Source organism: Coffea arabica, chromosome 4c (assembly GCF_036785885.1).
Source record: "Coffea arabica cultivar ET-39 chromosome 4c, Coffea Arabica ET-39 HiFi, whole genome shotgun sequence".
Taxonomy (NCBI): domain Eukaryota; kingdom Viridiplantae; phylum Streptophyta; class Magnoliopsida; order Gentianales; family Rubiaceae; genus Coffea; species Coffea arabica.
The window spans coordinates 9,506,807-9,520,246 of NC_092316.1; the positions used below are offsets into that span (position 1 = coordinate 9,506,807).

At 35.2% G+C, this 13,440-nt stretch overlaps 1 protein-coding gene across 2 annotated transcripts; it reads right to left on the bottom strand.

Annotated features, from left to right (window-relative positions):
* Positions 1 to 1,012: 1,012 nt before the first annotated feature.
* Positions 1,013 to 6,798, bottom strand: LOC140005251 (zinc finger CCCH domain-containing protein 67-like). Of its 2 annotated transcripts, none has more exons than XM_072045951.1 (6): positions 5,855 to 6,798; positions 4,772 to 4,837; positions 3,400 to 3,519; positions 3,073 to 3,315; positions 1,692 to 1,964; positions 1,013 to 1,399 (listed from the first exon to the last, which is right to left on the bottom strand). In XM_072045951.1, the coding sequence occupies exons 1-6, from the start codon at positions 6,578 to 6,580 to the stop codon at positions 1,250 to 1,252; spliced, it is 1,578 nt and encodes a 525-aa protein (XP_071902052.1). In that variant the 5' UTR covers positions 6,581 to 6,798; the 3' UTR covers positions 1,013 to 1,249. The 2 variants fall into 2 exon arrangements, with proteins under 2 accessions (XP_071902052.1, XP_071902051.1); XM_072045950.1 differs by having other exon boundaries at positions 3,073 to 3,318.
* Between the last annotated feature and the right edge of the window lie 6,642 nt (positions 6,799 to 13,440).

Sequence of the window (13,440 nt, forward strand, 5' to 3'; positions counted from 1 at the left end):
AAATTTGCTAAGAAATCTGCACAAATGCCCCCCCCCCCTCTCCCCGCCCCTCTTTTTTCCCTCCTCAAATGTTTGTCGAAATCGGACTTGAATTCCCTACCAGCAAGTCTTACAGTTAGCTATTAAAGCTCAAAGATGAGGCGCTGCACATATGATGTTTAATAAATCTATAGCATCCTTTGAATCCAATTCCTGAACAAGTGAGAATTATTTCAACGTGATTGTACTCTCAATCTTGGTGCCATTGGAGCAAAGCAAGTGAACAAATTATAATTAGAATATCTGAGGCACTCAACGAAGAACTCAGCAGGGTTTTGAGCAGTGCAGGAAGCCTTGAATTTGCCAAAGTTGATGGTTCATCTTCACATTCTACCCACCAAAACTTTCCCCTGCAGCAAGGAGGGAGGTTTTAGTCATCCGGCAACTAATTCTTCTGCTGCACATAGATATTGTCGCCTCTTAAAGTACCCACTGAATCTCAGATGTATGTCTTTACTATAATTAATGCCATCCAAAAAACCCCTTCTCACTTCTGAGGGAATTTATTGAGGTGAAACACAAGCACTGCAACCGTGCAACTGCTATTAAAGGTTCAGAACTGTGCTCGATCCGGGTGTCCCATAACAGCTGAGCCCTCATCCATGACACCAAGTCCAGAAACCCCACGACTATAAACACCAAGACTACCTCTGCAATAGTATCGGCCATAATATTAAGGTCTCTTCAACTTTAAGATCGGAGATAAAGGTACAAAGCCAGCACAATTCCCTTCTCATATATGATCATTACCAGTGACCATTGCTGCCAAGTCTGTAACCATAGAGCACTTCTTTATGACCACAAGAGTGCGCGCACACAAATACGCTCAGATGTAAATGAAGTTTATAGATAAGCAGCAGATTAAAGTAAATTGGTTGCTACACTATAGAGCACTTCTTTATGACCACAACTACAGTTTATGCGCACACACAAATACACAGAGATGTAAATGAAGTTATAGATAAGCAGCAGATTCAAGTAAATTTGTTGCTACACTTGCTATAAAAAGATATTTTACATATCCTATTTAGCTTGCGCTTTAATAATTTAACAACATAAAAGAAACATCCTAACATCCTCCTGATGCTGTATACAGTTGAGTTTAAAAGGAAATAAGTTTCCAAGGCCTAAAAGAATCCAAAATCCAGGGACAGAGTTTGATCCTAGATATTACACGTACTTGACAACAGAGATTCGTCAACATGCTGATTTAAGAGAAACCTGCTTCCATTTCATTTCTCGCCATTCTAACTCCACCAGAAGCTACTGATTTGCCCCAATTTTCTGGATGGTCAAACTTGCAAGCAGGACCAAACTTGCAAATGCCATAACGGTTGTAAAATGAGCAGATTGATTGATCCTAAATTACAGGGGAAAAACAGTAGAAGGATCAGATGGAAACCACATCTATTCCAAACATAATCCATATCAAGAGACGTCCTTGCAAGAAAGTTAAAACAACCCTCCAAATAATGCTGGAGGAGGATTAATCTAAGAAAAAAAAGAAAGAAAACCAAGCATGGACATTATTACAGGAAGTAAGCAATTAATCCTCTTGTTTATGCTTAATTTAAAAGAATATAATTTAGACCTCACATTATTAAGGGAGAATCTGTAAGTTGTATCATTATTTTGCTTGTCCTACGACTTACAGGTCTCAGAGGCAAACCCTTATCGCTAAGAGCACATGATGTTGACTTGGAACTTTGAAACTTAGGATGGTTAAATCTGCAATTAGCTTTGTATTTACAGTCTCCAGTTTTCAAGAAGTAACTGCAGTCAGGCTGACCAGGTCGCTGAGGATATTCATCAACCGGCATTTGCTGTTGGAGCGGTGCATAGAAATTGGTCTCAGATACTGGGTTGTTCATTGCAAATGCTGGAGGTGTGGGTAAACTCCTCTCCGATGTTGGGTAGACCGTAGCCTTAGTCAATGGAAGGGAAACAATCATACAAAGAAGACCATTATACAAGTTTCAGTGAGTCAAGAACACCAACTTCAAGGAAAAAATTGCTGATACATCTGTTATTTGCTACACAAGAACAATGGTGCCAGAGAGCTAAAACTAAATATAAAAACGTTGGAGCTTCATAGGCAGTAACAAGCATAAAGCAGCTTATATTTACAATGGAAATACTTCTCCATGCAATAATTAACACCTTCACCTTACCAACTACATAATGAAAGTCATGAATCTATTGACTGTTTTCTCTCTCTGTTTTATGTATTTATTTATTTTTTTGTTGGTTGCATGTACATAATCTGAGGTTTCATAGTGTTTCAAACAAAAATCGAGATTTATTTCCTCTCTGCAAATTGAGCTCAATAATTTTCTCTTACCTCTCTCCACATTGATCCCTAATTGTTTGAAATGTTTCTGCAAACCCTTTTATTAAGGATGGATTTCTCTTTTCATGCCATGGGAACATTTTTTATAAGAGATCATGATACATTAGGAGTAAATCCACTTCAATAGCACTATTTCTCGCATATGCATGCATACCATAAAAAAAAAAAGGAACAACGAAGCAGTTAAAGATAAATTTGTATGCAGTGGTATCAACATGGGAATGAGAGCCTATTGTCAATTTTCAAAAGAGATACAGAGAGCAACAATCATTGTTAACTTCAATTAACTTCAAAGTCCTGAAAAAAAAAAACACAGCCTCTGAAAATCTTCATCACAGTAAAGGTGAGTAAAAAGATTGTCTGCCGTGGCACAAAAAGATAAGAATTAGTTTCTTCATCTCAATTATAACTAACACTACACTATTACCTCATATGTTAAACCTTACACATTGACAAGCACAAATTGGAGACAGAGATGGCAAGATTTTCAAATGCATCAGTGACATCTAATTTATCAGATGAAATTCATATATGGTGTTCAACAAGCAAAGATAACACCATCTGTCAGATACCACCCACAATTTGAACATCAGATGGACATTTAACAAATGAATCTTACAATAAATGTCATCAAGCAGACAAATGCAGTGTAAAATAGAGAAGTGATGTCAGAAACAAACTACCTGATACCCATTCCATTCAGCATTTGAAGGCATGCCTTGGGCTGGCGGAAATATCATTGATGCTGAAGACCAGGATGAGGCACTTGGCTGGGCAGCACCATGCAATTGAGCAGATCCACCAGCAACAAAACCCGAAGCATGGTCGTTTCCTGCTACAGAAGTAGGATCAGGATGGTTAAACTTGCAATTTGATCCATACTTGCAGGAGCCAGTACGCATGTAGTAGGGGCACTCTTTTTCTCCCTGCTTCAAGTGCAATAACAATGAATATCCAATAAATCTGGATAAACTACATAAACAAACTTTTGAAATGAAAATCCCTGATACCGGTCGAATGGGAAGGCCTAGAAAGTTAAACTCTACAACGGGTGCCAGTGCACTTTTCTCCCTGCTATGATTGTACTTGCAAGCACTACCAAATTTACACCCGCCTGAAGTCAGGTAATACTGCAAGCAAACACCCAAAAAGACAATGAATCAAGATACAACTTTTCCTACAGTACTGAAGCTTGAGTAACATATTAGTATGCCTACCAAATAAATGAATTGTCACAATGACCAGTAAAATTGAGCACTCAGGATCAATGTTCTTCTCAAATATAAATCAAACCATTTAGGAAAATAAGACAAAACAACAATAAATTAGTCAGACCTCCACTAAACATCGTGCAAAAAATTAAAAAAAAACATATAAAATGATTAAAGGCAGAGGAGCTTAATCAACTAAGAAAACTTCAATATGCTACTTCACATAATTGAAGCAAATTGAATAGAGTTTACTGCATATGATGCAAAAGAGATCGGATACCAGGCTTCAATCTTCTTTGGAGAAAACATATGTTAGGTTGAAGTTTTTAAAGAATAAGCACACCAAAAGAAAGCTGGGTAGCACCCAACTTTGTTTACAACGTTGTGTTCAATCCATTCACCTACCTCCACTTGGACAAAAGGAAGGGAAAAAAAAAACAAAAGAAACTTACAAAAAAAAAACTGCATTAAAATGAAGAATGTAGCCTTAAACATGGCACAATAATAGCATGTACAGCCTCAATAGCCTCAAATACGCATGATGATTTCAGATAAGGTTCCTTACTATTTTTAAACAGAACATAGCCATGCAATATAATTTTTTTTGCGTAACAGAAATACTCACAAAGCAACAAAAAACGAAGACAAAGAAAAGAAAGATGTGATAGATTATCATATTAATCAATCATGTGACATTTTAAAAAAAAATCTGTCATATCTGACTATTTATCCACAACCAAAAAAAAAAAAAGTAACCCGTAGCATAATGGAATTTTATTTAAGTTAGTGGCTCCAAGAAGCCAAGAAAGCGTCATAATGGAGTAACAAGTGTCTGTAAAATAATGTATCTTTTTGTCTAAGAGTATACGACTTGATCATATGAATCAATTCTTATATCTGATGCATGATATATTTTTTAATACACGTTAATAAATCTAGGCTCACTTCTGTTGTATTTCAATGATTGTCCTCAAAAGATAACCCAGTTAAAATGAAATGAAAGTGATTTTCACTTGCTCTGGAAATCACATTTGAAATTCAAGCAATAGTGCTTTGCATTTGACCTTTCATCTTAGATTTCACATAGTCAAGATAACAAGAGCATGCCAACATAGCAGTAAGCCACAACAACAACAGAAGAAATATCTAAGTTACAACAATCAACAATAACCTTGCATTCAGTCTGTCCTAGCCGTTCTGAGTCTTCTACCCTTGGCTTTGCTTTGTCCCTAGTACCCTGCCAAAAATAAGATGCAGAAGTAAGAAAGAAAGAAAATCAAAGCATAGCTGCATCATCTCAAGTAAATAAAAGAAGACATTTTCTTTATCTTGGGCTAAAGACATTTTCTTTGTCTTGGGCTAAAGGTTGTACGATCTCATATTTTCCATATTAATCCTTTTTCCTTTTGCAATTCTGAATTTAACTTAGCAATCAGAAATATGCCTCTCATTCCACAGAGTCATAATGAATGCCACAAATTAGTGGTCCAATTCTAGCAGGAAAGTAACTACCAAAAGCAAGAATTGACCATAGTAATAAACACAACACACCATCCCCAACAATACATTTAATTTCAATGACACGATCAACGCCAATAGCTGCCAAAGACAATCAACTGGAGAAAACACATTATTGACACTTGCAAAAAATAAGGCAGACATTTCCAAAAAAAAAACCATGAGTAGGTAGCATAATGCTAAATTGACATATGTCTGAAACAACTAATGCATTGACAGTAGGCAATATTCCCAGAAGTCTAGCAACAACCACAAACTTCCCTTGAATTGAACATACACAATCGCATCAATGCTTGAGCCTGCCCCCCTTCGCCAGCACAAATTAATACCAAATGCTTTCCTTTTCCCCAGAGAGAGTGATCAAGCGAGTAAAAAATCACAAAAAAGAACCAACAAATTACAGTTCCAAACCATGACAAAGAATTCCTTACTACCAGTAATTATAAATCTCGCGAAGCACAACACAACCAGCATTACTGTAAGAATTGGACAAAACCCAACCCTTACAATTACTTTCAACAAACACAAACCAAAACCTTTTTTCTCAAATGCAGTTGATTTCAGTAATTATACCGGGCAATCAATGACAAGACAAGATACACAATCAATCAACTAAATAATCAATTCCCTTGAGATGGATAGACCCAAATCAACCGAGCTAAAACCACTCAATAAGCATCCTACTAAAAAACCAACGGGATATATGCGTAACATTTTTTTTATCACTAAGCTTTACCTGATTCCTCCTTTTCGGAGGATGATTAAACTTGCAATTCATTCCAAATTTACAGCTCCCTGTTTTCATGTAATAGGCGCAATCCTCAGCGTCTAGCCTCAACGGATACTCAAACCTCCTATTATAAGTCCTATCACCACTGTACCCACTAGCTTCTTCAGTCCCATAATTTTCCTCCCCTTCCACCTCACCCCCAACGTCATCATTCCCATATCTCCCCTGGAATAACTCATCAACATCCACACCTCTACCCCTCTGCACATCACTCCCACCTTCCCAAAACTCCTCCCCATTCGTTCCCATCCCCAAACCCACCTCTACCTCCCCGTTCCTATCCTCCCCCAAAGCTAAATTCATCACGGCTTCATTCAATGCCTCTTTATAAATCACCTGATGAATCTCTTCATCCAGGGTCTTCCGCAAAATCCCATCTTCATCCAGCCCATTTTGACCATCGATTCCATTCCCAGCTCCGGACCCTCCTTTGCTCTCCACCGGCAGCATTTGCGGCTTCAATTCCGCACCGATCACCGTCAAATGATGATCGGAGGAAGAAACCGGCGTCGTTTCCGGTTCGGACGACTGAGGTTTAACAGGCCCTAGTTCAGCAGATTGGGGGTTTTGAGGCGCGACGCCGTTTTGGGGGTTCTGATGCTCTGAACACTGAAAATGTTGGTTCTCCTCAGAAGGTTTCGATTCCATTGTGGTTGATGCCCCACCGCCCATTACATTTGATTTTTAATTGATTGATTGATTTATTTTTTTTTTGGCAGAGTTTAAGGAAAATAAACCCTACTATTTATACTGGAGAGGAGAGTTGAGGGAATCTCGTCAAAGGCAAAAGTTGAAAGCCTTAAAAGGGCTTTCAGTGTAGGGAGCAATTCACATGAAAAGTGGTACAGTTGGGAAGTACAGTGGGAAATGAAAATGGAATCAAATTAGGAAAGTATAGTGGGAAATGAAAATGGAACCAAATTAGTACTAATCGCTTTGAAACAACAAACATGAATGTAAGAAGACAAAACCATGAAAGATGTTGACCCCAAAAAATGAAAAAAAAAAAAAAAAAAAACCTCAACTTGATTGCTTTGAAGATAATGACCCGTGCCACGTCTACAATATGTTATTGTCTATACAACACGTTATATACTCCTTCCGTCTCATTGAAAGTGTCTTACTTTTCATTTTAGAATGTTCTAAAACATTTGTCATGTTAAAAAAGTCAAAACACCTTTTAGCCTCTCTTTTCAATATAACCCTTCTCTCTTCTAATATGTTATCATTCAAATTTAAATTTTAAATTTATAGGGATAAAATTGAAAAAAAAAAGTACAAAAATCACAATAAAATCACTATTGTTAAATGGTTGGAGTCACCAAATAATTGCAACGGAAGGAGTACTACATCAATTTGAAGAAGGTTAAAGGGTAATTGTGGTTGTATTATACATTTCGAAATATTTCAAAAATTATTTTTTTTTTTATCGAAGCACAAAAGTTACACACACATCAGAGCAATTCTACTTTGAAGCACGTTACGAGGAGTTAATTTTAGTATTTTGAGTCTTTTTTTATTAATATTTTAAAAAATGATTGGCAGTGATATCCCACTTACTTTTTCACGACTCAATCCGCGACCTTTTATGTTTTTTTTTTTTTTTTTTTGGGAAAGGAGGGTTGTCTTTTAAAGAAATATGAAGTTCCTTGCCAGCGGCTAATTTGTATAATTTTTATGCTATGTGTGAACAAGAAAAACTATTCTTAAATTGACTGCATTGACCGGTGGTCAACTGATTTTCAAGTCTGAAATTTAGGGGTTGATCACGATCCTGAAAAAATATTTTCTGTTTCAAAGCTAAGTTTGATATTTTCCTTGCAATTGGAGTTAGAATAGGGAAAGAGAGATTATTTATGAATCTTTAAAGTGGTGCAGGGAGATTATTTATTTGCACTACAGGTCCAAATGTAAAGTAAAATCGAGAACGAATTTGGGAATAGAGTTAAAATGCTTGAATCCCACATTTACGCCAAACTTTACTCAGAGCAAGTAATGTTGATTTTTTTTTTTGACAAAAAAAAAAAAGAAGTAATGGTGACTTTTTATTCATTGCACTGTACGTGATTTATCTGAATTTGCAATTCACTGGAGTTTCAAAGTGCAATCTTTGTTATTTTTTTTTCTAAAAAATATTACATTAAGTGATTTTTCATATTTCTTGTATATGTTGTATGCTCGTTGTTTTTCTGCCATAAGTATAAATCTTATTGAACGAAAGTATATATATAATTTTTTTTATCAAAAAATTATTTCAAATTTACAGGAAACTTTGAATTCGAGAAAAAATCAGACACTTTATAAAATGTCATAGGAAATCATCAAAGTTTATACTTCTTAGGATTAATCTTTGATGGAGTTGGATGATTGCCACATTATTTGAATTTGAACGTAAACATCAAATTTTATTTATGTGACATACATTTAGATCCGTTAATGTATACATTGTCAGTGTATAAAAGATTTATCCTCTAACTTAATTCGGTAATACTACAACTTATGGATTCAATGGATTTAATTTCTTAAGTCCTTATGTAGGCCACATTTACCAAAGCAAGCAATGAAGTCCATCCTTAAATAATTAAAACCAATTTCTTCTGGAAAATTGACGGGCTCATAGATTACTGTACTTGCTTATCATTTCCTTTGGATTTGCTAAACTCATCCTTGGATGGATAAAGATAATAAGCAGCATTCTTTCCCTCTGCTAAGGAACATGGGAAATGGGACATGGATTACACATCAGAAATTTATACCTAAATTTAATTAGAGCATGTGAATTGATACTTAAAATTTCCGTGGCAACCACAAAAACCAAAAGTAGAATTGAATACCATGCAATTTTTATTTTAATTAGAGAACAATTTTTTTTTTTTTTATTTTCTGAGGAGACATCGACTATGGAAAATAACGAAAGGTATTTGAGAGAAAGAAGCACATAACTGTAAGAGAAAAAACAAAAAGAGATTGAATATACGATCAAGGACTTCTGTGCGCATCGGGAATAACGCAACCGAAGTTTGATATAGTACCATTTTGGTTCCTTCTTATTTTCGTTGTCCACTGATTTGGTTTCAAAAGTTCTTAATTCTCAATGTTGAACAATTTGTATTATCAAATTTGCAAGCCGATCCGGTCTTGCTGTGCCCCTTGAGCTGATACATTGTTCTAATTCCATGATAAGTATTATGGGTGTGAAGCACAGATGCCTCCTCAGTTCATGGTCGATTAAATTTGTTGCTTATTATGTACGTGCAGATGTAATTGGTTTGTGTATATTTGGCTACACTTTCTTCAAGAAGCTAGATTGCTAATTGCTTTAGTGCAGGATCTGTTATTTACGCATTTCACAATGACCGGGAATTGCTATCTAATTTTACCTACATTTATCTTAAGAATAGATCTTATATACACTGATAATTTATATATTATCACCGTTAGATTTATAATACACGTGTAAAAATTAGATTTCAAAACATTTTTTGCAAAAAGTTTTCCTCAAGCATGCTATCCAAATTAACAGAGGCTTGTCCATTTGGAGGGGATGTTTTTCGAGTGTTTGTCCAAAATTTTATAATTAACTTATTGTAGTTGCTTTAAAAGAATGTTGATGTTTGTTCAAAACACGCAAAACATCCTCTATTTTTCAAAATTCCATCTTCCTCATCCCTTGTCACCTGCCACCAGCCACCACTACCCAACTCCGCCACTAGTAACCTACTTAATGTATCTTTGTTCTTGATATTTCTCTAAAACTTGTAGGTGTTTTAGAGTATTTTTGTAGGTTGTGTTTTAAGCAAACTATGCTACAGTTTGGATTCAGACTTTTTTTAAAAACAATTTTTTCATCTACAATGCTACAGTAATACACAAATAAAAATAACTCCAAAAACACCATATTCATACAAGATATCAAAAACAACTCCAAATATACAAAAAAAATACACAACTACCCATTACTCTCCAGCACCACGGCCATCACCTTACCGCCACCACCCCCACACCCACGACCCTCTCTCCGCCCATCTTTTCTCCCTCTCTCCTCCTCCTTTTTTCCTACTTCTCTCTCTCCTTCTCCTTCCTCATTTCCTCTTTCCCTTTCCCTACCCCCCAATTTCCTTCCCCTCGACTGACCACAACCTTCCTAGTCACGATCAAATCTGATCGCGACCAGAAGCTATGACCAAGACGGTCGTGGTTAGAGTAATGATTAAAGTCGCAGCCACCACCCGTGAGCAAGAGAGGGGTTTGGGGTTGAGGGGAAGGAGGGAGGGGGGAGAAGGGAGAAGGGAGAGGAAAGAGGAAAGAGGGAGGGGGAGGAGGAGGAGGAGGAGGGGGAGGAAATAGAGGGGAGGAGGAGAAAGGAGAGATGGGGAGGAAAAGGGAGGGGATAGTGGTGGATCGTATAAAATTTTTAAAAAAATATCAAAAAAATTGTAAATTATAAAAATATTCAAAAATATATTTTAAAAATATCTCTAAAAATAATCCAAAAAACATCTACAGTAAAAGTTTTCATATATACAGTTACAATAAAGTTTTTGAAAAACACCTCCAAAAACAGCTAATCCAAACAGAGCCATGGTTTTGCAGGTTTGTGTTTTATCGCGCCCAACTTGTACCAAACAGCTTGTGTTACTAGTTTTGTACTGTTTTAAAGTGTGCCTTTTTTTTTTTCTTTCTCTTCTTCAGGATTTGTTTATAAAATATTGTCACACCGGAAGATGCATCCTCTTTAGCTATTTCTACTCTTCCATTAGACAAAACTTTCGGGACCGTTGGGCTCATCCCAGAATGCTTAAGATACCATCTAAATATTGGAAAACCATTAAACAAAGAAATAGATTGGGTCAGTCTATGGCTGTTGTAAGAGGGAAAAAAAGGCTGAAATATGAGAAATGTCTCTAAATTGGAAAATTAACACGGTGCCTATTTTAAGGTCTCTCCTGCAAAAAATTCAATTATAGATGTGCAAAGAAACAAACTTTGGGCATCAAAATCGAGCGCTAAGTTGAGGAACTAATTCCATACTTTGTCTTGATCGTCTGTTTGACCCAGAAAACTGCTTATGAAAATATGCACCAAAAAAAAAAAAAAATTATGCCTTCCTGGCCTCACAGTTGTCAATTTTGATCATTCAGATTTATGCCTTCTAGCGTGTGTTAGGGCAGTGTAACAGTCGTGGGTGAATGAATTAGAATTCGAAGGCGCCAAAGTTGTACTTGAAGCCACAGATATGAATGGTCATCTTAGGTATAAAATATTAACCAAAGTTTGTTTGACGAGTGTGCCTCGTTAAGAAGTAGTTCAAGTGTTAAATTTTTAAAAAAGTAAACTTAATTAAAGAAAATGTATATATTTTAAAAAACAATTATTAGAGTGTACATTTAACTCGGCCTGCATGGCAATACCATAGCACCTAATTTAAGGCTTCCAATAAATGTTAACATGAAGTTGAAGGCATGATCTAGATTTGTTTCCAGGATAAAATGATCTAGTGAAGTGTACAAATTAACTGGTTCAATTGATTGATTAACTAAAGTAATCAAAATCACATAAGATATTTGGACGTGATTAGTTAATTATTAGTGATGGGTAAAAATTGTATAAAATGGTGCCTTGTCAAGCAAATTCGTCAAACAAAGCAAAGTTATTGTACATACTATCCAATAAATAAAGACATATATGAGGTCATTATAACTCTAACACTTTAACATAATTTTTTTGACATGCAACATGCATTTTTCTACTTACACTATAAACAACAATAAAAAAATGCATTTTACTTTGAATTTTGCTTGTTTATACTGCCGTTAAGTAACTAATACTGGTAAAACTTTACCATCTTTTTCTCTTTTTCACTTGTCATGCAAATCTTGAATTTTATCTTTTATCAAGTATTCATATTTATCATGTAAGACTTGATTTCTGTTAAGTATTCAAATTCTCTGATAATTAGATGAAAATAAGTTTAAATTACATTACGTTACATATCCCACAAATATTGAAGGAAAAGTAAGAATATTTTTGGGATTATTTTCATGTTAAGCTATTATTTATTTTTACTTAAATTACATTGCATTTGAAAAAAGAACTTGATAAGTAAAATTTTAAAAATAAAAAAATATAAGAGCATGTGGAATTAGTATACGAGAAATTATTAAATCCAAGGCCAATTTTATAAATTATGAAAACTTGTTGAACTAATGTGAGAGAGAGAAAGAAATAGAGAAGAATGTGAGTGAGTAGGAAGAAACCTTAATTGGAGAGAGAATAAGAGGATTAATTAGTGTTTAGTAATCTAAAGAAAATCAAGAAAAATATATGGAAGTTGACTGATTGAAAATAATATTGGTATTTGAGAAAAAATTGCTCTAACAGAACTATTACTGCTCTAAAAATATCACTAACCAACACAATTAGGTATTTGATCCTAAAATTGGCAAAGCTGGCTTCATGCCAAGCGAAGTAGATGCAGACACACAGTTATTCGCAATGTTTTTAAACCCGGACTGGAGAGTGAACCGGAAAACCTTTCGGTTCACAATTCGACCCCGGTTCAAAGGTTTAATAATTTTTTATTCATTTTAGTATTAAAAATTTTGAATAAAACTAAAATATTTATTTTAGAAAATAAATACTTAATAAAAACCAATTGAACCTCCTGATTTTTATCAGTTTTACCGGTTCAACCGATTCGTGACCGATTTTGACTGGTTCAATTAATTCTTTGGTTTTTTAATTGAATCGAACTAGAGGCATGACCGGTTCACAGTTCAACCATCGAACCAGTCTATCCGGTCCGGCTTTCAAAAGCATTGGTTAACTCCGAAATTTGTGTTCCACGGGAAGTAAATCAGACATTCCCGGTTTAGTTCCAGTTTAGAGGGCCTTTTGCCCTCCATAGAACCAAAAAAAAAAAAAAAAAAAGAACAACAGACATTCCTAACGGTGGCTAAGGCGTTTTATTACTGAGCCTACTGTGCTTGGCAAACTATTGAAGCTCACATATCTAAAGTATTTTTTGAGCCAATTCTATTATTCTAATTTATCAACTTTCACGGATCCATTATTTTATGTTTATGCAATTGAATCTATAACTAATGAATTCTATTGGACTAATTCCATTTTGCACTCCCAAACTTGTATTTCATTCTTCATATTCTAAATTTCAGTTTTGAATGCTTTACACCCTCACCTCTCATATTTCTCCTACTCAAGTCCCAACCAATAATTGCGTTAGCAAAATTGACGAAATATATTGAGTTCCGTGCACCGGATTTCATAACATAAAATTTAAGGCAAAACTTAATATTGTATACCATTGTAATGATCCGCTTGTAAAAACATACTTAAATTTAGATAAAGCTACGAAGAAAAAAATAAGGGTAAATTCCACTTTACCCTCTTGTGGTTTAGCATTTTTTCACATAACCCCCAGTGGTTTCAAAAGCTATACATAACCCCCTTATGGTTTGGATTAAAGTGTCAAAGTAACGGAAATTATTATTCGTAACGGTGTCATCTAAAAT

Bases quoted from the DNA above. Each gene is read 5' to 3' on its own strand.
- LOC140005251 (XM_072045950.1), bottom strand. From the start codon at position 6,580: ATGGGCGGTGGGGCATCAACCACAATGGAATCGAAACCTTCTGAGGAG. The intron at 4,838-5,854 runs GTAAAGCTTAGT...TATTTTTGGCAG, and splicing joins CTCCGAAAAGGAGGAATCAG to GGTACTAGGGACAAAGCAAA. The intron at 3,520-4,771 runs GTTATTGTTGAT...GTTTGCTTGCAG, and splicing joins TAGGACAGACTGAATGCAAG to TATTACCTGACTTCAGGCGG.